This window comes from Suillus bovinus (assembly GCF_016758785.1).
Source record: "Suillus bovinus strain UH-Sbo-P2 chromosome Unknown EDB93scaffold_8, whole genome shotgun sequence".
Taxonomy (NCBI): domain Eukaryota; kingdom Fungi; phylum Basidiomycota; class Agaricomycetes; order Boletales; family Suillaceae; genus Suillus; species Suillus bovinus.
The window spans coordinates 707,005-729,369 of NW_024542064.1; the positions used below are offsets into that span (position 1 = coordinate 707,005).

At 46.0% G+C, this 22,365-nt stretch overlaps 7 protein-coding genes across 7 annotated transcripts; 4 read left to right on the top strand and 3 right to left on the bottom strand.

Moving 5' to 3' along the window:
* Positions 1-898: 898 nt before the first annotated feature.
* On the bottom strand, positions 899-1,709 carry EDB93DRAFT_1079214 (uncharacterized protein; the record flags this gene model as incomplete). Its single annotated transcript, XM_041445442.1, has 3 exons — positions 899-1,335; positions 1,384-1,495; positions 1,551-1,709. The coding sequence occupies 3 exons, from the start codon at positions 1,707-1,709 to the stop codon at positions 899-901; spliced, it is 708 nt and encodes a 235-aa protein (XP_041311271.1).
* A 1,059-nt stretch (positions 1,710-2,768) lies between these two features.
* EDB93DRAFT_1247115 (uncharacterized protein) lies at positions 2,769-5,152 on the top strand (the record flags this gene model as incomplete). The annotated part of the gene is made up of 8 exons (XM_041452541.1): positions 2,769-2,805; positions 2,854-3,378; positions 3,427-3,515; positions 3,564-3,797; positions 3,859-4,146; positions 4,198-4,574; positions 4,626-4,842; positions 4,895-5,152. 8 exons carry the CDS (start codon positions 2,769-2,771, stop codon positions 5,150-5,152), a joined length of 2,025 nt encoding a protein of 674 aa, XP_041311272.1.
* A 1,355-nt stretch (positions 5,153-6,507) lies between these two features.
* EDB93DRAFT_1046429 (uncharacterized protein) lies at positions 6,508-6,711 on the top strand (the record flags this gene model as incomplete). Its single annotated transcript, XM_041444627.1, has 1 exon — positions 6,508-6,711. A coding segment is annotated over one exon (204 nt), but the record flags the coding sequence as incomplete, so codon positions are not given.
* A 1,394-nt stretch (positions 6,712-8,105) lies between these two features.
* EDB93DRAFT_1247117 (uncharacterized protein) lies at positions 8,106-9,815 on the top strand (the record flags this gene model as incomplete). The annotated part of the gene is made up of 7 exons (XM_041452542.1): positions 8,106-8,387; positions 8,441-8,560; positions 8,616-8,699; positions 8,748-8,879; positions 8,936-9,049; positions 9,102-9,643; positions 9,692-9,815. 7 exons carry the CDS (start codon positions 8,106-8,108, stop codon positions 9,813-9,815), a joined length of 1,398 nt encoding a protein of 465 aa, XP_041311274.1.
* Positions 9,816-10,712: 897 nt separating this feature from the next.
* Positions 10,713-13,769, bottom strand: EDB93DRAFT_1308026 (uncharacterized protein; the record flags this gene model as incomplete). The annotated part of the gene is made up of 12 exons (XM_041454774.1): positions 13,196-13,769; positions 13,023-13,093; positions 12,729-12,854; positions 12,505-12,662; positions 11,981-12,443; positions 11,705-11,928; positions 11,445-11,643; positions 11,336-11,413; positions 11,099-11,230; positions 10,981-11,000; positions 10,874-10,942; positions 10,713-10,782 (listed from the first exon to the last, which is right to left on the bottom strand). Exons 1-12 carry the CDS (start codon positions 13,353-13,355, stop codon positions 10,713-10,715), a joined length of 1,770 nt encoding a protein of 589 aa, XP_041311275.1. The 5' UTR covers positions 13,356-13,769.
* A 1,764-nt stretch (positions 13,770-15,533) lies between these two features.
* Positions 15,534-16,796, top strand: EDB93DRAFT_1247119 (uncharacterized protein; the record flags this gene model as incomplete). The annotated part of the gene is made up of 2 exons (XM_041452543.1): positions 15,534-15,666; positions 16,441-16,796. 2 exons carry the CDS (start codon positions 15,534-15,536, stop codon positions 16,794-16,796), a joined length of 489 nt encoding a protein of 162 aa, XP_041311276.1.
* A 1,194-nt stretch (positions 16,797-17,990) lies between these two features.
* Positions 17,991-20,303, bottom strand: EDB93DRAFT_1247120 (MFS general substrate transporter; the record flags this gene model as incomplete). Its single annotated transcript, XM_041452544.1, has 13 exons — positions 17,991-18,454; positions 18,507-18,520; positions 18,572-18,642; positions 18,697-18,728; positions 18,776-18,847; positions 18,896-19,032; positions 19,081-19,416; positions 19,468-19,477; positions 19,547-19,805; positions 19,860-19,877; positions 19,941-20,012; positions 20,068-20,087; positions 20,138-20,303. The coding sequence occupies 13 exons, from the start codon at positions 20,301-20,303 to the stop codon at positions 17,991-17,993; spliced, it is 1,671 nt and encodes a 556-aa protein (XP_041311277.1).
* Positions 20,304-22,365: the final 2,062 nt, after the last annotated feature.

Consider the following 22,365-nt stretch of genomic DNA (forward strand, 5'->3'; position numbering starts at 1 on the left):
TTACACAACATGTGAATTTGACAGTTGGTGGTGTACACAAAATCGTCAGTCATGAGAGAACGGCCATTGTAGGAGGCTGTGAGAATTTTGGAAAACCGCGAACCTAAATCAGAATGGCCGAGCGAGCGAGCGATAGAAGAAACAACAGAAGAATGAGAATCAAACGTCAAAGACGACGGATACAGGCAGACAAGCGATGAACGAGCTCATGGTGGTAGCTAAAGAAAAGGAGCGTAAGAAAGGAGACCATAGCCGTCATAAGGCGAGACCAGATATAGAAAGCGATCGATCAACAACAGCTAATTACACCACCAACTGTCAAATTCACATGTTGTGTAATTGACGAAAAATGATTTAGATGTGTATGATAAAGCTAGAACCCTGTACATAAACAGCATATTTCTTATAAATAATACAGTTATTTGAAAATTATCCAACATCCAGTCACCATAAGAGGTCTAGTTCAGAATATTGACCAGAGCCTGGACGCGCACTGAATGAGCATGTGAAATAGCTCTATTTCCGTACTGGGAGCGAAGTATCGGCACAGCAACAATACCAACAAACTGGTGGCACACGAACCAAGGTATAGGATCTATATACCCAAAGTACAGGAGAGGCACACGGCAAGTACGGGATCTATAACGACACCTTTGTTTCGGTACAACCTACGATGAAAGATATAGGATATACATATGACAAGTAGTACTACCATACAGCACAATAAGTATAGCACATCATCAACACTCACTGAGTACTCAGCATGCGTTGAATTGCACACTTCGCGTTCAAATCACAAATAGAACAGAACATAAAACGAAATTGTATTGCAGATTGGCATGATAATATATACAGATATGCAATGATACAACATGCCCATTCCAGGGAAAAAAACTAACTATGTAACAGAAATCAAAGGACAAGGGTAAAAGAGCACAATGTGTTTGGAGAACTCTGTCCATATGAAGTCCAGGGTGTCATCGTGCGTCAAAGGGGTAGCGAGCTCGTCATCAGCATCTTCAGCAGCCAAATTGATGTCACCCCCCACCCACTCCTCGATGAATTGACCCTCAAGGGGGATACTGGGATTCCAGAAAGCCCACTTGCCATTGGGGAAGTCGGGATTGGCAGCAACGAATGCATACCAGAACGCATCACGACCCCAAGTCCATTCAGGCGTCACTGTATCTGCTAACGTCACAAGCCACGACTGTATAGTGCTGGAGAGTTCTGCCCAGTGGTCGGAGTCCATATGATTGAATGTCGATGGTAAGGGGAGGAATGGAATGGACGTGTCGCCATCAGATGCGGAGAAGGGTTCATATTGACTGGAAGCTACGGACTTCATATGCACCAAGGTCAGCCATGGCGCAAAAAATCAACGTAAATTACTTACATTGTTAGAAGGTTCCCTGGAGCGCTTAGATGCTATCTCAATCACAGGTACTGTGAATAATTGATACTCTTCATTCAGGGATACACTGATTTTAATGGGCTAAATACCCATTGATATAAGTAGTGGTTATATGTAGAAATATTGGGCGACATACAATGTTTGAGTGAGCGAGGTGTCGAGGAATCGCACCGGAAAACCATACTGAGACTGAGAAAGGTTGCAAGAGTACGTCTTCTGATTCGGCTCGCAGAAATCCTGGACAGAAGGTGGAAGTTGAAAATTCGTGAGGTCCAAGTGCCCTGGTGCTTGACATTGGTTGCATTGTGCTTGGCATTGAACTTGGAAGAAATTTGGAAGAATAATACGAGTCACGTGTTTTCAACAAACCCTTTATTGGATCGCTAGCACGGATCATCACTCCACTTGCAAAATTTCACAGCTGGCCTGCACACTGCGTCCTGCGCTGGCGTTGACTCTGGTGTCGGAAAGTCTACTCGCACCCAGACTCAAGTCATAATACATCCCCTCATCTCAGTGCTTATGAAGGACTCGGAGCTGTCTTGAATTTCCCTTCCACATATTGTATGCATCTGCTCCTCTGCTACCTGTCTTTCTCTTCACTCTTGGTCTATCTCATGCACGGCGTGGCATTTCCTCTATCCACGGACTATCAAGAAGCATTTTCTTCGCCATTACCACCCTACTATTACTTTGCCGCCCCTCAGCGCAGCACTCAGGCCTCAGGAGTGTCACCCGCTCTTCTCCATCCATCCGCCCCAATGCGAACACTTAATACTCAGGACCAGGTTATTTATCATATTCCCTTCTACATATCATCTGCTACTTACTTACTATCTTTACTGCGCACATATCCCTACTCAAGAGCTGGTTCTTTATCATATTCCCTTCTACATATCATCTGCTACTTCCTATCCATCCATCCCACCTTCGCCGCCCACATCTCTCTACTCAGGAGCAGGTTCTTTATCATATTCCCTTCTACATATAATCTGCCACTTCCTATCCATCAATCCTACCTTCGCCGCCCACATCTCTCTACTCAGGAGCGGGTTCTTTATCATATTCCCTTCTACATATCACTCACTCCCTTCGCTACTCCACCTTATCTTTGCCCCCTATAAGGTCTATATATTCAGGAGCAGGTTCTCTATTCCCTTCTACATATCATCTGCTACTTTACAGGACACATTCTGAATCTATTTATACGCACGCCTCGCGGCTGGGAGGTGCGGGCATAACATTTTTCTTGTCCTCCCTCACCATTGATGCAGAGGTTGGATCACGTGATTTTCGCCGCCTCCAAAGCACCAAGTCTTTCATTGTGCTACAATCACTCGAAAAGCACATCAGCATGAGTCTGGCATCGCTGAAGCTTGTCGACGGTAAAAGTATGTTTCATGCTCGATATTAATGTGATGTGCTGACACATGATGTAGTCTTTGAGTTTCATTGTCCATCTGAAGTTGTGTGCAATGTCTGTCCGACGCGCGCTGATGGATCTTTGCGTACAATGCATATCAAACATGTCCAGAAACATTCTACAATGGCAACACACAAACGTTGTGCCAACAATCCACTGCCTTCAAAAGTCCATCCTCCAAAGCAGTACCACCTTCATAACCTTTTGTGCGCCGGCAGTAAGGACAACAACGACAACATGGAATTTACCATCTCAAGTGGTATGGACATCAATATAGACGACCCTGGTACTCCTGCACCGGACCACAATGTACCAATTGGTTCAGACTCGGAACCAGTCGTACCCATCTCTGAACTCTGGAACGCAATATCAAGCAGCCGTTTCTACAACTCAGAACTCAACGAAACGAGGGATTTATTCGACGAACTGCAGTGTGCTCTCACTTCTGGTGAATCTCTTTTTTCTATGCCGCTCGCACCCATGACCGAAGAGGTTGGCTTCAATGACGAGATGGAATCAAATTTTGGCATTGAACTTGAAGGTAATGCACTACTTCATGACTTTGAACGAGACTTATTTCAATTATCAGATGACTGTCCATTAACCACCAAGAGTCATGTTAATCTCAACAGTCCAGTATCGCCCGACCATCCAATGTACCCATGGCCGTCAAAAGCTGTATGTCGACAGCTGTCTTGTATTCCTTACGCTGACATCTCATTTAAGCATTTCATCACTGCGCTACTATTCAGTTCTCCAAGGCTTCTGTTTTCTGAGGCGCAGAAGAAGGCGATTTTATCTTGGGCAAAGGAACTCGGTGCTCGTGATGTTCCCTCACTGTACGCCTTGAACCACTTCCAAGAGACTATCCAAACGCTTGTCGGGAATCCGACAGAAAAGGTCACTGCTCGTTCAGGGAACATATTCTATTTCAACGACGTCGGGAAAGCAGTTGCAAAGGTATGTGGAATCTTGCGCGCTTGTGCGCATCTCTCATACTGACTTCTAATTTTCTATTGAGGACTATGCCAACCCTCTGACTCATTTTGCGATGCAGGATTACCCGGAAGATGGAGGAAGAGGAATGTCCCAGGTGTTCAATGGGGAGAAGATGTTATTTGAGCTTCCTTCGCCCCCGGCAGCTAAAGTCAATGGGGAGATATACTTCATCAAGGAGCTCTTGCAGGATAGCTCGGGAGATTATTTTATTCCCGAACATTTTTTTTTCGCATCATATGCATCTGAGCCAACGAGTGATACAGCAGACAAGCTGTTATATGCGCTAGGGCGTGCTGTACAACGAACGGAGGTAATCCCATCGTCTATGTGTCTTAACTAACCTTGCTGATAATACGCATAGGAAGGGTTCATTATCAGCGACGAACAAGAAATCATCCCAACATCTAACTTTAGGAGGTCATTCAGAGAGATATCTCTTGATGTCAATGAACTTGCGTGCGGGCTGACAGAGTCATCGAAGAAATACGCCAAACTCGAACCAAATCCGTTGCGCGCAAAATCTCGAGGTCGTATGGTATACGCTGTCCCTCTCATTATTTTTATGGATGACGTGTCAGGGAATATCTCCAAACAGTGGAACAAGCACCATGCGATATATATGTCAAATGCGAATCTCCCTCGCGAAATGCTGGAGAAAGAGTTTTGTATTCATTTCGTCACGTCCTCTCCTCATGCAGCTCCCATGGAGATGATGAGTGCCATGCAAGACTCAATTGGGTACGTGATACAGTAATATTTACTACAGTACAATATGACCTGCAATCATAGGAAGGCTGCAGAATCTGGGATCTTCGCTTGGGACTGCAAAGACAACGAAGAAGTCATGCTGGATCCATATGGTCTCTTTCTCGGTGGCGACAACCCTATGCATGCTGAGGAGTGTAGTCACGCAGGCTTACATTGTAACTACTTTTGTCGGACATGCGAAGTTGGTGGAACAAAGGAGTATAAGGAGTCGGATGAGGGCTACAACAGCATTTTTGTGGTATGTGAGATGTTCCTGCCCTACCCCTCGCAATATTGACTCTTAATTGTAGCCAGGACAACTTCGTACTCCTGCTGGAACAGCAGCTGAGATTCGTGCTCAATTCGTCACTGCACTCGATTCAGGCGCTTCTGAGAAAATCAAGAAATCTGTCTCTTCAACAGGTATAAAAGATACTACAACAGGCTACATTCTCGAGGCAGTTGTTGAGATGGGAAAGAAACTGTGCAAACGGGTGGCTGGTGTCCAGCCAAAACAGGAGAGTGACGTCAAGGCAATTTTAAACAAGGAACTCGAAGATCTCTTATGAGGGAGCACACTCAATGACACAATAAATCCTTTACTCGGCGTGGAGGGTGAGTATTGAATTCGTGTTGCTGTCTGCACACTGATCTTCGTCAGGATTCAATGTTCATCAAGACACGCCAATGGAAATACTCCACACAGTGCTATTGGGGGTTGTAAAGTATTTTTTGGGTCAGACCGTGTATCTTCTCAAGAAGGCGAAGCTTTTGGATCTTTTTCAAACGCGACTCGATCGCAAAGGATGGACTTGACTCTCCATGTCTCAACGCTGATTACATTTGCCACTACAAAGGCAGTCTCATTGGGAAACATTTCAAGAGTTTAGCTCAGGTAATGCCATTTCTCATTCAAGATCTGTTGCCAAGAACGGTACTGGCGAGCTCATTGTGCATATTTGGCACACCAAGATAGATGATACAGAAATATACTTGGTACGATGACGAGCTGCCGATGCTGTTCCAATGCTGATCAACTCACAGGCCAAGCTTTCCCGGACCATCGAAGATTTCCTCAACGTTACGGCTCAATGTGCACCTAGTATCCTTATCTCAAAACCGAAGTTTCATTTCTTGGTTCATCTTCCTGCATACATCCGACGCTTCGGACCTGCAATTCTCTTTTCCACTGAATGATACGAGTCTTTTAATCATGTTTTCCGGCTTGCATGTATTCACAGCAATCGACAAGGACCAAGTCAAGATACGTGCAGAACCTTCGCGAGACAAGATATTATCAAGCACATTGCTACGGGTGGCTACTGGTTTGATACTGCCAGTAAAAAGTGGGTTCAGGCAGGTGACAAGGTGTTAAGCTACATTGATGAGCATCCAGAACAAGTGCGGCTTTTGGGAATTCATATGGAAACATCTCCTATAACAGGTAGCGTGCTCCTTCGATATCAGTTCAATTGTAACTTCTGTCACTCAAAAGGAACTGGTCAACTCAAGAAAGTTGCCGCTGTAGGTGGACAGTTTGTTGTAGAAAAGCCTGTATCATGGACAGCAACACGCTGCGCAAAGGTGCTCGATCTTCTGCAACCTGCCACTGTTCAATACCGTCATGGAATCTCTTTAGTCATTAGCAATGGCGAGAAGGCATCCTTAGGTGGACACGTTATATTTAATGACTCCTTGACGTCTTCCTCAGGAATTGGACGTGTTTGCGAGATTCTGATATCAAATCTTTGCCGGGATGTGCAGCATGTCGCCATTCAGAAATTTACTTTCGGACCTACTTTACATCCCTCGCTTCACTTCCCCGCTCTTGAGCTCACAGACCATGAGATTGTTGTTAGCCCACAAGTAAGTTTGAACTTCTCTCCAATTCAGAGTCTTTATCATATGTACACGATGAATCTAGGACATTATTTGTATTGTAAATATCCAGCATGACTGCGTCAAAGCACAGTGCATGGATGTTAGTCAACGCTGTGTCCTTCAAGAACGAACCGAGACTGCGCACACAAGGCCTGTCGTTCAGCACCAACCCTCACCATTTTACCTTCTCAACGCATATTCAATTCACAATTACGCCCAGATTCAATCTGTAATCCCTCAGTCTCTCCATGAGACACCATTGAGGGTCACTAATGTGGCAGATGTTCGTCTTGCAGCAGCTCATCAAATCCGGGAGAAGAAAGCAGCGAGGAAAGCAGGCGAAACACCTGGTGCTGCATCTGCGAGCGCACCACCCAATGGTGTGGCTAGAGTTCCTGCAGTGTTTGACCACCCAGCAGCAAAGGCAGCAAGCAAGGCAAAGCCAATGCAGAAAGCAAAGGAGAAGGCACCTCGTCCACGTGCAAATCCACGACGCCCCGCGATCACACAGTCAGTTGCATCTTCAAGTTCCCAGCTCCCAATACCCCCCATGGTGCCAGTCACCAGCAGATCTTCCCATGTATCATCATCATCGGCACCCATGCCTTCGATGCACCTGCCCTCAATGGTACCATTACAGTGGCAACAATCTCCTATTCCTTCGTCTAGAGTTCCCCCTTCCCATCACCTGTTGCACCCGCCCCCAATGGTACTGACGTGGCAATCATCTCCCACGTTCAGTCCATCTAGACCTCTCCCTTCGTTACATTCACCTCCCATCATGGTACCATCACAGCAACTACTGCCCGTACATTCTCCTTCGGCTTCCATCCCTCAGCCACAGTACCACCATCCCCCGCCCCTCCATTCAGATTATCTACGACAATTATCTCACCTGGGGCAGCCACCCTTGCAACCTTTTTCGCCAGTGATGACACCGCACATATGGAACCCTCAAGCCCCACATCCATCGCATCAAGACCAGTTCAGAAGACAGTATTAGACCACTCACATGAAATGCATCTTCTTGGACAAATTCGCGTGTTTGTCTTTGAAGTTTTTCCTTCAACGTTCGAGTGTTTGTCCTTGAAATTTTTCCTCCAACGTTCGAGTGTTTGTCTTTGAAATTTTTCCTCCAACGTTCGGGGTTAACCGTCCTCAGTGTGGTGGCATCATTGAACGGTCCAATTTCTATGTACTTCCGCAGAATTGCAGACACCTTACATATACCAACACAAATACAACAATGCCGCATGATTTTTACTTCTGCCCAGAACACATCAAGAGTCCCCAAATTTTCGTCAACACTCGAACAACAACCAAATAAGGTTCAAATTCCTATTGCCGACAATGTGTTCAATTCAGTCACCCAGCTCAGAGTGCCTCGGGACAAACCTTGGCAAGCAGCCACTCACGGTGAGCAACTTTGGTGCTTGTGGCAATGTTTCAACGCGGATATCGTCTGCGCGTGTCCTCCAGTGGTGGCCAAAATTTGGGATTACCTTCACAGGGAGCCCAGTCGTTGAGGCCATGGTCGAACACAGGAACTTCACAGGCAGGATCCGTAAGGAATAGAAGTATCACGTCTGATCCAAGAGGACATAGAAGTAAGTCTTCTGATACAAGTTATTGTTCAATTTAATGGCGCACTTCGCAGACATTTCATGCCCCCAAAGTTCTACCTCCACCAGCAGCGAGGCCCTAGATATACCTGAACTTGGAGTCCAACCGCCCTCCAGCCCAACGTCATCACTTGACAAGCCAATCAGCGCAGGAATTCATCGACGCAGGGACAGCGGACCTCCCAACCATGGTGATCCCACCAAGCTCACGCCTCAACGTGCGAAACACTTGAAAATGCATGCGAAGAAGGCTTGTGAAGAAAATGATGTTCCAGAGGAAGACGTTATGACTTTCATCAATGTACTAAGTTCTCATTGAATTATTCGTTTATCATGTTGGCTCACTCGATGCAGTCTGGCGACATTTTCTATATGCTCATAGACTTGAAGATCACCCTCGTCAAACTTTGTCAGGGAAACAAGGCCAGGAGATTGCAGGAATTAAAGGATGCACTGGAATCAAAAGACTTCGAGGTAACGACACAGTATTTTGCTTTCTGCATGGTTATATGCTAAACTGGACTCACAGAATGGACTTTACAACCGCTTGTTTGCTTGTATACTCTCGCCAAATCTCACAGCGTATGTCACTGACACGCAGTCTCATATAATGGTCGGGCTTTAGTATTCACTATTCTGAATGAAAGCTAACAAATTTCAGGACTTTATCGGCAAGAATAGGGACATCTTCAAAATTCCCCCTGGACTTCTCGAGGACGTTGAGCTCAGATCTCAACTGGGCAAGGTGGTCACGAAGCTACTCACAAATATTCGCAGTTCCATCAAAACCACCGTAAGTCTCGCTCTATTTGTTGACACAACTTCAATCATGGTATGATTACTGCGCAGCTCACTACATCAATTGTCAAATGCACAAGCATTGCTGATGTGACCAGGTCACTTGCGCGTAGCAGGTCTGGCATGGAGGTTGATTCTACTCATTGGAACAGGATCGCACTGCTCGTAAGTCTTACTATCTGTAGCTTAATATCAATATTAATTAGTATGAGGACAGCGGCGTCTCCTGCGGATTTTTCTCATCAGTGTCAGCGATTATAAAACTGCTTCCATCAAGTATTTATTTTCCCCTTACCTTATTCCATCGCTCAAGCAGGATTTACGGGACAAAGTCGCACGTGAGCTTGATATTGACGTCAAACAGCTTGAGAGAGACATATTCGAGGGTGATTTCGATGATGTGCCTGAGACTGATGTCAATCCAAGTCAAACCCCCACGGAAACTCAAGTCAATACCAATCACGCGCCCAGTGCCAGGAGGGACATTGACGTGAATGTCGAACAGTTTGCAGACGAAAGTGGAATGCAGCAGGATGCCAATGGAGAGGATGAGGAGTCAGATGTGAGCAGCGGTGCAAACAGCGTGGTCTTACTCGACAACCCGCTTGACTCTGGATTCAGACTTGCGGAAGGCATGGCAGTGCGGTACAACAGTACCACTAAGTTCTGGAACTTTGTCGACCACTCACTCTCAATTATGCGCAAGATATCCGTTGAATCCTCCCCAATCGTCACCGAGCAGGATAAGGAGTTGCAGAAGTATGTATTCATTAGCCAGTGCCATTATACAGACTGATTTTTCGTTAGGTTGTTCATCGAGATCTTTCAAGCTGATCTCGCCGAGTTTCCTGGTGGCAAGAAGGTCTCAAAGCTAATTTCGAAGACCAACCCACGCTGGCAGACCGCTATTCAGACTGGACTCATTTGGTAATTCCAAAGAGTTATACTTTCATTCGTTTTCACCACCCCCTCCAACCCCATCCTTCATTTTAATACTCGAGCTTACCAGTAGTCATTTGATACATGAATAATACAGTTGTCGTGCTTTCCATGATCCCATTATTGTGCTCTCTGTGATCCCCAATGGTGCAATATCAGTGCAAAAAAAAATCAGGCAGTACTCATTCAGCATATCAATAAGTATATACTCTATATATGTTCCAGTGTCGTGCATATGCCGGAAATGTATAGCTTGTACACTGGTCAACCAGTATATTACCAACGCCTAGGTCTCAGTATATGATCTATGTTTGTCAACTAGGATAGTTCCGGTACTCGGTCTCAGTACATAATGTGCACCCAAAACCAGCCGATGAATTTACACCCCACAAGCATCGCTGTTATGATCCCGCATCATTGACATTATATCAGCCTATGGGTCCAACAAATATGTATTATATAATTATATATAATGTACGTGACGAGATTTGTTGTGTCGAGATCGGACCAATATAAGTTCTATAACCCTGTTTTGGGCATAGATTCTATGCTTTTTTCGGTTGGCGGTGTATTTTGACCTCTGATGTTGTCGTTGGCATGAATTGTATTGCCGCATGGCGTGCCGTTGGTGGGGCACGAGATGCGCTCGCTGTCAACCCCTGTTCACTTTCTACTCCTATTTGTGATGGTTTTCCAGGTGAATTTTTATTTCTTTTGTTCATTGTTTTTGCGTATCTGCTTACATTGATTTGTTGTTTCAGACACGTCGTGTATCTTTGATCGTGATTCGGACCATATACAGTCTGTTCGATGTGATATTTTTGATTCATCTCAGTCAACGTCCCTCGGTGGGGCAGTTTTGTCATCTCGTCAACGCTCTGAGTCTATTCTAAACGATGTTTTTCTTGGGATCGTATTCCTCAGGCATTCGTTTCAGTCCTTTTTCGCCCGAAGTTGCACTGCTCAAAAAGGCGTGTCTTTTGCACGGTCTAGATTTTGATAAGTCTTGTTCGTTGACCGAGCTACGTAACTTACTGTTGAGACACTTACTTCATGGGCAGTGCGTTGCTTCGCATGCTCGGCCTAAGCATCGTGATCATACTGCTTGTTGGGAGATTGCTGCAAGTTTTAGATCGTCCTCTGATTTAGTCGCTTACTTATTGGACATGTTTGACTTCTGTGGATGTTTGCGCATTATCAGGTGGTCGATTGTGGATTATTGCCCAGAGTATCTGCAATGATCTAGAGCATGTAAATTGCCCCGAAGAGACATACAGACGAAAGGTTATTTGTATATTGAATATCTTTCTCAATCGTGGTATGTATGCGATGCGATAAATTGTTTGACATAATTGGATACCGCGAACTGCCGAGGACAGGTAGCGGGTTTTGCCACTTTAGCTGGCGCTATAGCTTATACGTATATCTCTGTCAACCCGCACTATGGGCTCTAGCAGGTAAGTACAAACAACTTGTCCGACACAACTCAACATAAGGCAATGACGTTGTTACCAACTTTCCTTCTAACTCTACAGTAGATGGCTCTGTTACCACTTGTCCTAGACCATGTCGGTGCTCAACAGCTAATGGCTGAAGTCCATCATATGTAACCTATACTCACGATGCCACTGTCTGCTCTTTCGACAGGGGTGACCTTCAAGACTCGACTCCCACCGACGCCAGGGCCCGTCCAGACCAACCTGTCATCATCGACCTCGAAAATGCGAGAATTTAGAGGGCCCCCAATATTTCCATGGTATTCTCGTCTCCATTCCTTTAAAGAGGTCGAGCTGGAAGAAAATACGGGTGGAGATGACAAACTGGAGAAGAGGAAAGGATGTGACCAGAAATAGCAATCGATGTGGAGGATCGGAGGTCCACATTCTTCGTTTGCTGCTTGTGAGATCGTCCTTTGAAGAGAAGCATTGTTCAAGCTCCACTCCTGCGGGAAACAGGAAACATGCCAGCAATTGCGGTGGCTGGGACATATCCTCGATTGAATAGAGCTTGAAATCGTTATCCGAGACGATTAGGAATCTGTGGCCTCCGAGGAAACAAAAATCAATTATGCCATAGTAATCCAACATAGTGCCACCAAGGACGCACTAAGCGGAATGTCAACAATTCCTCCAGCTACTTCTGACATGGCTCACTTACATCGGACATTGTGGAATATTGCCAGTCCCAAATCTGCAACCACCATTGGAGCCCATCACCCGAGTCGAATGCCAGGTAATGCCAGAGAGCGACATGCCTCCCCAGGCCCTTTAGCCCCCACAGTCCAATGTCGGGGTCAGGATGTGTAGCTTCAGAGGACATGATAAGCCTCTTCCCAGCAGCTTGGGGGTGAACGTCATCTCCATCCAAAGCTAAAAGGTTGATATAGACATTGGACCCATCGATGACATATGCGGCAGCAATCAGGTTTTGCTCTGGGTCCATGAATACATCGATTATTAGTGCGTTTGGAATTAAAAGCAGCGATTCTGGTGACCATTCACGGTCGATTGCTTGTTGTGAAGGTTCTGGTGCTACAGGAAAGATCTTGGCGAAGCCTTTATAACTAGGTTTGGCGTCGGTAGTGCAGAGGCAAATATGGCCTTCGGAGATAAATGTGTGCCTATTATAGAATGTTTTTGGTACAACGACTGTTTTGACAGGTCGAGTAGTCAAATTTGAACCATGCGCGGGCTTTGTCTCTCAGGAGCTGTAGGCGCTCTGAAATAGGAGTGTGGTTGTCTACTTGGAGAGTGACGGGGAGCAGTTGTTGACCACCGAGTTCAACGATGTACTGAAGCTCAGAAGACGACAAGTACGTCTGATAAAGGCTTTTGCATACCTGCATGATTGTCAGTACAAAAGTCCACTTAGGAGTATCGATAGCGACGAGTATAATGATGCTCACAGAAGCACACCGAAGAATGTCTCGGTGAGAAAGGAAGGTCAGGATGTAAGTGTGGAGATCTTCTGCAAGAGACAGAAACTGAGGCTTCATATTCTGGTTACGAGGGTGAAACTTCCAGGCCAGAGCCTTGGCAACAATATTAAATTATAAACCTAAAAACAATCCCCTATCCTACAAATTTGGCTTCGGAACCATATCAAAGGAGGAAAATAGCAGCAGCGATGAGTTCAAAATGCGGGAATGACCCTGTTCCCATTTCAAAACAGAGTACGAGCTATGCAGATGCCGACTCACAATGCTACTCCCTAATTCCCGTCGCAGCTTTGAATCTTTGCCGCATCTTGAAGCTTCCCCGAAGTTTGAACCTTACAATCGATGTTCTAGGATAGTCTCGCCGCAATACGCACCGTTGACAATATTTTGTCTACTTCACCTGCTGCCAGGATCGACGACAAATTGATGCCTACCTTCGTCTCGAATCAGGACGTACGCAAGGCGGAACAATAATCCAATTGATGAAACTACTTTGAGATGTTGGCAAAACAGTTCAATGGCGACTCTATTGATACAAGGATAAGTCATGGAGTTTAATCCCAGACTCAAAGCTGATGGATACTCACGTTTCATTCACAATCTAAGCCAGGGCAGCAGTCTATGTTTTGGACAATTGGGCTCGAGCCGCAAATTTCGGTAAGAGGTAGGTACGAGCTGGTTACTGCTCTGCCACCAGTGACGGACATAGATGTTGTCAAAGCAGCAAGGAGGAATGAAAAACGCACGCCTCTTGCTAGATGGGTCGAGGGATCCCAATCGATAGTTCTCTGTTCTCAGAGTCGACAGCTTGCTTATATATGGAAGCCCAAGCTCAATAGGTCCATCGGCCTGAATGGTTGTGGTTGGCAGATTTTCATAGGCAGAATCACATAGTCTGTGGAAAATCAACGTAGAACATGCAAACTGAAGGCGTATGAGTTGACCACAACCTCTAGATCCACGGTAGGAATGGCCTGACTAAGGAATGGTAGTTATTCGTGACTGAGACTACTTTCCCACAACATAGCCGCTGAGGTGAGGCTTCCAGGACGAGACACGTAATCGTCCAGCCTTATTTGGCAGGTTGTAATCAATTCAATGCACCCCTGGTTCTGGTAGAAACAATTTTCATTATGGTGAATTTCACTGATACTTCTGGAAGAGGAGAGAAAAAAACACGTCGAGAAGAATTACAACATGACACCATTCAGGACACACCTTATGTAGAAAGTCTTTTGTTTCTCACCTGTCCGTCGTCACGCTAGTGTTCTTTTGCTGAAAATGTTGCATATTACAGGGAATGATAGTACTAGACGCTGTGCGGCAGCAAGTTCCATCTACTTTGCACGACCCCAATATTAATCAATAGCAACTTTGGTCGCTTGTTTCGACAACCTCTCAAACCCAACTGTAGTAGACCACAAGCAAGATTAGGCCCAGTCGGTCATTTCAGATAAATTCAAACATCCTTGCCTGAGTAGTGCGAAATTTCATGATCCACTCGTTGGCTCTGAACTAGGCATTGCCACAGGTATCACCAGTCTAAGACGCGTAGGTGAGTTATGTGATTCTAGTTGCACAACGACTCGGATCTGCTCATACTCACGGGATGATAGGAACAAACTAAGGCATCGCAGCATTTGGGATGGTAAAAATCGCAAGGATCACCATAATTCAAACATGCATTGACAAGCATAGACACTGTGAAAGCAACAACAACGGTGAGGAGGGAGAAATGCATTTTCTGTGTGAGACAGTGATATGGAGTCTTCCGAGGATGAAGAAACATTATAGGACGACAGCAAGATTTTATATCCTGCATGTACTTATTGGAACGATTCTTATTACCATGTAATTTTGTCGCTACGCAGGGTCACTGTAGGTTCAAATGAGGAAGCGATGACTGAGAGGTTGGCTTATGGTAGTCAATTCGCACACCCCTGCGCTGGCAGGTTCTGCCACCTCACAGCAATAAGAATCCTCCGAGAATCGTGCCCATAAGTACATGCAGGATACAAAAGCTGGCCGTTGTCCTATAGTGCTTCTTCATCCTCAGAAGATTCCATATCACCTCCACAGAAAATGCGTTTCTCCCTCCTCACCGTTCTTGTTGCTTTGACGGTGTTTATGTTTGTCGGTGCAGTGTTCGACTGGAGTTTGCACTAAAGAATTTGCTACGGTGGTTGGTCTTGTAACGTTCTTGCAGTGCGTGTCTGGTCTTCATCAGTCTTCGTGTGCCTGGTGTCGTCCTTCTGCGTGGCATTTTCATCAGAACCTCGTTGTCATGTCCGTATCTTCGAATTCTTGTCCTGGCACGCAAACGTCCGCCTCTGGGCCATATCCGCACCAGCGGACCAGGTATTGACAGCCGCAGCCTCGTGCTCATTTGTCGAGTATTCTCTCTACTTCTCATTCTTCCGTTCCGGCTGCTGTCACCATTGGTCCTGAACGTTGAAGTTCATGTGATGGGAACAGCTCCGATTGTTTGGCACATGGCGCTTCAGTTCTGAAATATGAAATGTGGGAAACATGTTAGTATATTCTGTTAAATCTAGAGTGTAAGTTGACGACTCAGGGTTCGCAGACACTACGGCATATGGTCCATCGAACCGCGGCATAAACTTAGCCACCCTCTTGTTACTCGTGTCGTCGATGTGCTGTTAACAGATATACAAGATCACCTGTTTAAAACGAAGTTCATCAATTTGGTGTGCGTTTGCTGCGTTCGCCTGTGCTACCTTTGATGTCAGTAAGGCATCATGTGCTTCCGCGATGTCTGTCTTGAGCAATATGATCGCTTCGGGCGCATTCGTCGTGTCGACCAGAAAGTCATCGCGTGTCGCGTGTACGTTCTCCGGTGTCAGTGGTGGTATCAGGCGTGGTGGTCTGCCAAGGTTAGATGGAAGTGCGTATAACCTGTCGACGCGTTCTTTGTCGACCTCATTTTAGATCTGATATGCGGGAGTGCGTTTACCCATCCTGTTTGGTGTCTGTCGACGAAGAATCTGAGGGCCTGATTAATTGTTTTGTTAGTGCGTTTGCTAGACCCATCGGTCTGCGGATGGAATGCGGTTGACATTTTCAATTTCACCCCGGTCAGGTGGTGGAGTGCTTTCCAGAACTTACTTGTGAACAGGTTATCGCGATCGGATATAATGTTCAAAGGGAGGCCGTTTTCACAATACCAATGGCTGAGGAATAGATTGACGGCCTCGCGAGCGTTCATGTTCATTCGGCAGGATATTAACGGGATGTGGGCCTAGACGGTCCGTGCATCAGTGAACCGGGTGAGGAAAGTAGAAGACCATGTATTACCATATATAGTACATAATCATAAGCTCTTGGGAAACCCAGGTGGATACAACGCACCCCTGCCGTGGCAGGCTCTGTAGGGTTCGGGAGAAAACTCGTTGCTTATTAGCCGGGTGCTAATTAGCGAGATATTAGCAAGCTAATAACACGCTAATAATTCAATCCCAAAAATCACCATGCTAATAATGCTAAGAACTCCCCATGGCTGCCTGTGCGTCATATATCAGAGGTACATTGTCAATCAGGTGATTCAGGTCAGGAATCGTGTCGGAAGGCTAAATTCCTGACATATAATGAACTGGTTGCCATATATTTATTTCAAATTTTCTAATTGGTGCAAGCCTGCGCGTTCAATGATAATCCTTAGGTCCTAAGTTCGACGCCCAACTGTTTGGGTCCGGACCGAAAGTAGGCAAACGGCACCACGATACGAGGAACAGCTTGTTGTCGACCGAAAGTGCTGGAGGAGATGAAGAAATCGAAGATGATGAGTCCAGTTCTTGGTTGGACAATGCGGAAGAGAGTTTCACCGCATGCAATGATGCTGATTTCGACGTCGAATCTGAGATAGATCTCAGTGCAGAGAGATTGTTGGCTGTATTGGCGGAGGTAAGTCCTGGTGGCACACACAAAGACAAGGGAAAAGGCAAAGTCACAGCTGAGGCTGAGATCGAGGGGAATGATAACGTCGATAACGAGTGGCCGGAAGAATGGGATCCATGAGCGGCTAGCTAGGTCATTAGCAATGTTTTTGCCCGCTAAACACAACGTCACGTGACTTGCTAAAAAGTGGCTAATAATCCGCTAGTTAATAACTCCCCAAGAGCCGCCTGGCTAAAAAGCAGGCTAATAATTCGTCGATTAATTTTATCCCTAACCCTAAGGTTCTGGCAAAATTTTCTGTCATCTTGCAGCAATAAGGATCGTGCTAATAAGTACTTGCAGGATATAAAATCTTGTTGTCGTCCTATAATGTTTCTTCGTCCTCAGAATATTCCATATCACCTCGCACAGAATTCGTTTCTCCCTCACCGTTTTTGTTGCTTTGACAGTGTCTATGTTTGTCGGTGCATGTTCGAACGCGGGTCAAACTTGCACCAAAACTTCCGATTGCTGCACTTCTGACTTGTTTTGTTTCAAAGGTTCCTTGACTGTGAGTATGAGCAGATCGTTGTGCAACCAGTACCACAGGACTCACCTGCGCGTCTTAGAAAATTTTCATCTGTTTAGGGAACGGCTATGCACATCGAGCTGGTAGCCCGAGCGGCACGTCGCGACAGTGGTTGATGGTGCAAGATTTAGTTCAGAGCCAACGAGTAGACAACTTTCGCACTACTCGAGTAATGTGGATGTTTGGATTCATCTGAGATGGTCGACTGTGCCGAATATTTCTACTAAGCTTGAGTTTGAGAGGTGTACCATTATTCCCACTATGGCCGCTATTGGGGTCGACGGAACTTACTGCACAGCTCTTCAGTTGTCTATAGTACTATCATTCCCGATAATATTCAACAAATATTTTTAGCTCCTCAAAACCTCACCGTTTGTATTTGCCCCATCATACATGTTGGACTTCGCGCCTAAATTTGACTTCTACTACTACCATGGCATCCAGCAGTCATCCAGTCACGATCTCTCCCATCTTGGATCCATTTGGTTCTTTTCCTCTGCTGTGCATATCCTAATGCCAGTCGTCATTGATATTGCAGCATGTGAATACCTGTGATTTTTGTGGTCTCAAATTCTTTTGTTATCTCTTTGAATTCTTGGTGTCTTTCGCTAGTTCATCAATCTCCGTGTAAAAAGAGGTCCCACCCTCGACTTGGGTCAAAGTCGCATATATAAACTTTATATTGCAACGCTATGTCATATGCAGCTACAACAAGTTATACGATACGCGTTGCTCTACTGTGCCCTTCATTCCCCAGTGGAACTCGCGTGGTCACCCCAATCAACACCAAAGCCAAATATCACCCACGCTATGAGAACTACGGTAAACCCAGCCCCGAGCGCTACCCTGCGTGCATACAATGACACAGAACTTGCAACGGGTCTTTTCAACGCTTCTTCCTTCTGCTTCAGAGTCAGGCTCTTGTCCCTCGGGCCTTCTTCCATAACCGTATGCCGACGTAGCTCCCAAAGTCTCTCCACCTCGCTCTCTACATGTTTCGGGCGCACCTGCGAGAGCCGCACAGCAGGTAGATAGCGCTGTCCCAACGACGTGTAGCAGGCACCCAGGAGCGCGCCTGAGATGAGCACAGAGACAAACGCGTATGCAAGCCAGACCGTCACAGCATCCACGAGGGTGTCATTGGGGGATTGGTCTTGGATCTTCCCCGTTGCTATCACGATGATGATCACAGAGCCCTGAATAATCGACTCTGTAATACACGAAGGTGAGTATTCTTCCCTCTCAAGAATAACTATGCATACTCTTGATTGCGAAGCTGGAAATCGTGTCAGAAAGGGAAGCACAATATATTTGTCGAGGGACTCACGCTGTCGCGTAGTAATGAGGATCAGGTATGATGCTGCGTACGATCTCTACTTGTGGAGCTGAGGTGATGCTCTGCAAGATAATGTTAAAGCCCGAAATATTTAAAGGGCATCTGGATACACGCACCCCAGCAATTGCATAAAATACATATCCACAGACTAAGTCAAGTTTAGTATGCCATCTACTTGAATCAAATCTGACTCACTGAATGTCGGTACTGTCTGCGAAAATCTTAACAGGAGCATGGAGATGAGGAACATACACGCCGAAATAAACACTGGCCTTGCGATCAGTTTCTGCATTACTCAAACGATATAATGCTCACAAATCGTTATACGACGCCCATATGCATCAATGAACATGCCCAAGAAAGGGGTAAGTCCGATAGGAAGGATCAAGTAAAAACTCGACACCCATCCGCCAACTACGGCTCCTTTCTGAAGCCTTTGCTGTGCAAATTGCCTGCGCAAAGTCAACATCTATCACATCATTACAAAGCCAATAACTCACGTAGATACCGATATAAACGACGCCATACCAGCATTCTGGAAGATTGCGAAAAGAATCACAAACCAGAACGTAAGGGGCATTTGGCGCACGATCGACCAATTAGAGGTTCTAACTGTGACGCTACCCGCACTTGGCTGTTCAAGTTGTTTGCAGCGATCGACGACCTCGTAATATGAACGAAGGTATTGGTCGAGGATGAAGACGGAAACAGCGCATAGAAACGAGAAAAGGCCTATGATAGCGCCTGTCCACAGTGGCCAGGAATATGAGCCAAGATTTTGAGACATGACGTTCGCGGTGCTCTGTCCGACATATTGGGCCACATTTGCCATCGACCTGAAAGGTGGGCGTATGCATGAGATGTGAAAAAATAATCATGGAGCCTACCATATGAAGCCTTAAAAACCATCAGATAAAAATGAGACCAAGCACTAACAACTATCGTTCGACGGGCCGCCGCACTCACCTATGGACAGCGCAAAACCATTCCCCGGTGCAAAATACGTAGTGAATATCTTGTGCTGCGCGTTGTCTAGGGATCCGCCCCCGATGGCAGCAATGATCTTGCCCATCATGAGGACGTGGTAACTATTGAGCCCATCTGTCGTCGCGCCAGCCTCTACTACAGCACCCGCAAGACAAAATGCGGCGAGTACGGCAGACAGTAGTGGGCCTCCAAATTTGTCGATAACGAAGCCCAAGGCGATGCAAAGAAATGTGTTTACCTGTCAGACAGTAAGTACAACGATCCCGCGCCAGTAATATGAGATCGACCGTACCATATTCGTCACAGATATCTAATCAGGCGAGGCACACAAGAATGTCAATCCCGCCACATTTATATCGAGTAGATTTCTTACCAACGTAGCAAATTCGGAATTATTGATCTTGAGTTCGTGTTCTATCGTTGTCTTCAGAGTCGTAATGAGACCCTGTGAACATTCAAATAATCTGCATGGTGTATAAAATTTAAAATATGATGCCTACGTTGGACCAGTGGTGTCCGACTTGCACCATACATGAGCTACCAGCGAAATTCATGGGCGTGATCACTTACATGTGCACATGCATGTTAATCCAATCATCGCTACCTGCCATCTTACAGGTAGCTTCGGCTTGACGGAAGAGCAAGACGGAACACTGATTGATGACGGGCATTTATCTTTGCTTTCGCCATCGGTAGGAGTGACAGCGTCGATGAAGTGAACACTAGCGGTGGTCATGATAGTACCGAGACGCGAAAGCTAGAGCTTTAGTACACTTATGAACTGGCGTCCACCTTGAGATGGGGAAATCCCTCGCAGATATGAAACTTGGCAGGCTAATTGTGCAAGTTATGGGAGATGCTCAAAGGTGTTCGAGAGATGCCGCTGCTTTATGTGCAGTATGATACTTGATGTTACGTCCGCGACACTTAAACCGGATGAGTACTAGTTAAATGTCGATATCGTTAGTGGAAATGAATCCTACTGCGTTGGGTAGCCCGTGATGGGGAAGATCCATTGCGATTTGATTCTCTTTGGAACAACTGTAGATATCCAATGACTAGTCTATCAGCACTCCGTAAATGTAGGCCAGAGATCCGAAAAAATGATTTTGGAATGTATTCAATGTCGTACCCGTTGATGACCACTGAGCAATAGCGCTTGCATACTTCTCTTCGCGAAGACTCCGTCGAAGGGCGGGAGCGACTTCCTAGAAATTCCCGTACTTCTCTGCCTTAAAAGAATCCTAGCGATGCGGTGCTGGTTTGGGCATGGGATGAGAGGAAGTATATGATTACAGCCTGAGTGCACATAAGAGTGTGTCAATACCGCGCCTGTACACTTCTTTTGAATCTTTTCGCGAGGAGCGGTGACGGCTGCCTGAGATTCTCCTGTTTCTCTGGTTTGAAACTTTCCATACTAATCTGAGCAAGATGAAATGCCACGAAGTATAAGATTTTTTACGCGTAGAATAGGATGTTGCGACGTGAGCACAAGTGTCGCGTACTTCAAGAGTTTGTAGTTTGCACTGTGGGCCAACGTCACGGTTGGTTTCGTCACGTCTCTGGTGTCACGCTCGTACGTGTTTCGAATTCATGATTATGTTCATCCTTACAAGATAGCGCGACAGCGCAAGTGTTCTAGTTCTCCATACTAATGTGACTATATAGAATTTGGAGTTCTTTTTCAACTGTTGCACCTCTGATCAGCATATGATGTTGGCGACGTAGAACACGACTGCATAGTGACACGAGCATCAAAATACCGATAACAAAAGTTGCATGTTCGATAGACCGTAATCCTACATCTGACCGTTTTTGAGCAACACCTACCACTGATCCGATAACAAACACATTCCTCATCAAAACTCCCGAAGGAGCGGCAACAAGGAAAAAATTCATAACAACCAGTCCAAGAGTAGTCTGAATCGAGTTTCACGGTCCACAAAAGATACGTGAGCCACGAAGTGAACTCAAGGACAAACCTAGTCCCACCGCAGTCCAGTCGTGCCTCGTACGCAAGGAGGTGATTAGCCTCTTATTTCACGATGACTGACAACGACGAGCACATGTACTCATCGTTGTGGGTAATACGGGTACGCGAACATATCCGCGATACAACGCAAGTAATCATGAGCGCCCTCTTCACAGACGCATGCGCGATAACGATGTCGAACCAAACGGCAGGAAATAAGTTTGCCCGATCCCCGCAACGTTTTCAAAGCCTTCGTTCTCGCCCTCTTCTGTGATGAACAGAATCTTCGGGACGATGAGAAACAAAGCTGCTTTTCTGGTACGTCGCGCAGCTGATAACAGCTGGGCTCTGCTGGAGCCTATCGAGGGGGGATTAGAATGCTCAGACCTTAGCCCGCTCAGGGACTTGGATGCGTAAAGCGATCCTGTGCGTGATGAGCATTCGTGGCTTTCGAGCTGGTTGAAGTAAGAAACAATTTTTGAAGTCCGCTTGTTGCTTAACCGATTAAGTTTTAACTGAATAAATACGTGCGTGTCAAAAATCACGCGTCGGTCACGTGCATGACGCGACCGACTCAGAAATTTAAAACATCTTTGTTGCACTCCATTACAGCCTCTGTGGCTCATCGTTGCTCAACGTCACGGTCATGCCTCCAACGGCTTCCTCTTGCAAAGCAACGTCAGTCTCGAGAAATTTGAAGCCTAAGGCTGCTGTCACATCTTCCGATGAACTCGTTGAAAAGCCAGTGGATGGGCGGACAGCCTTCAAAGCGAAGGGAAAGCAGAAGGCAAAAGACGAGTCTCCGGAACAACGAAAGACTTCTGCA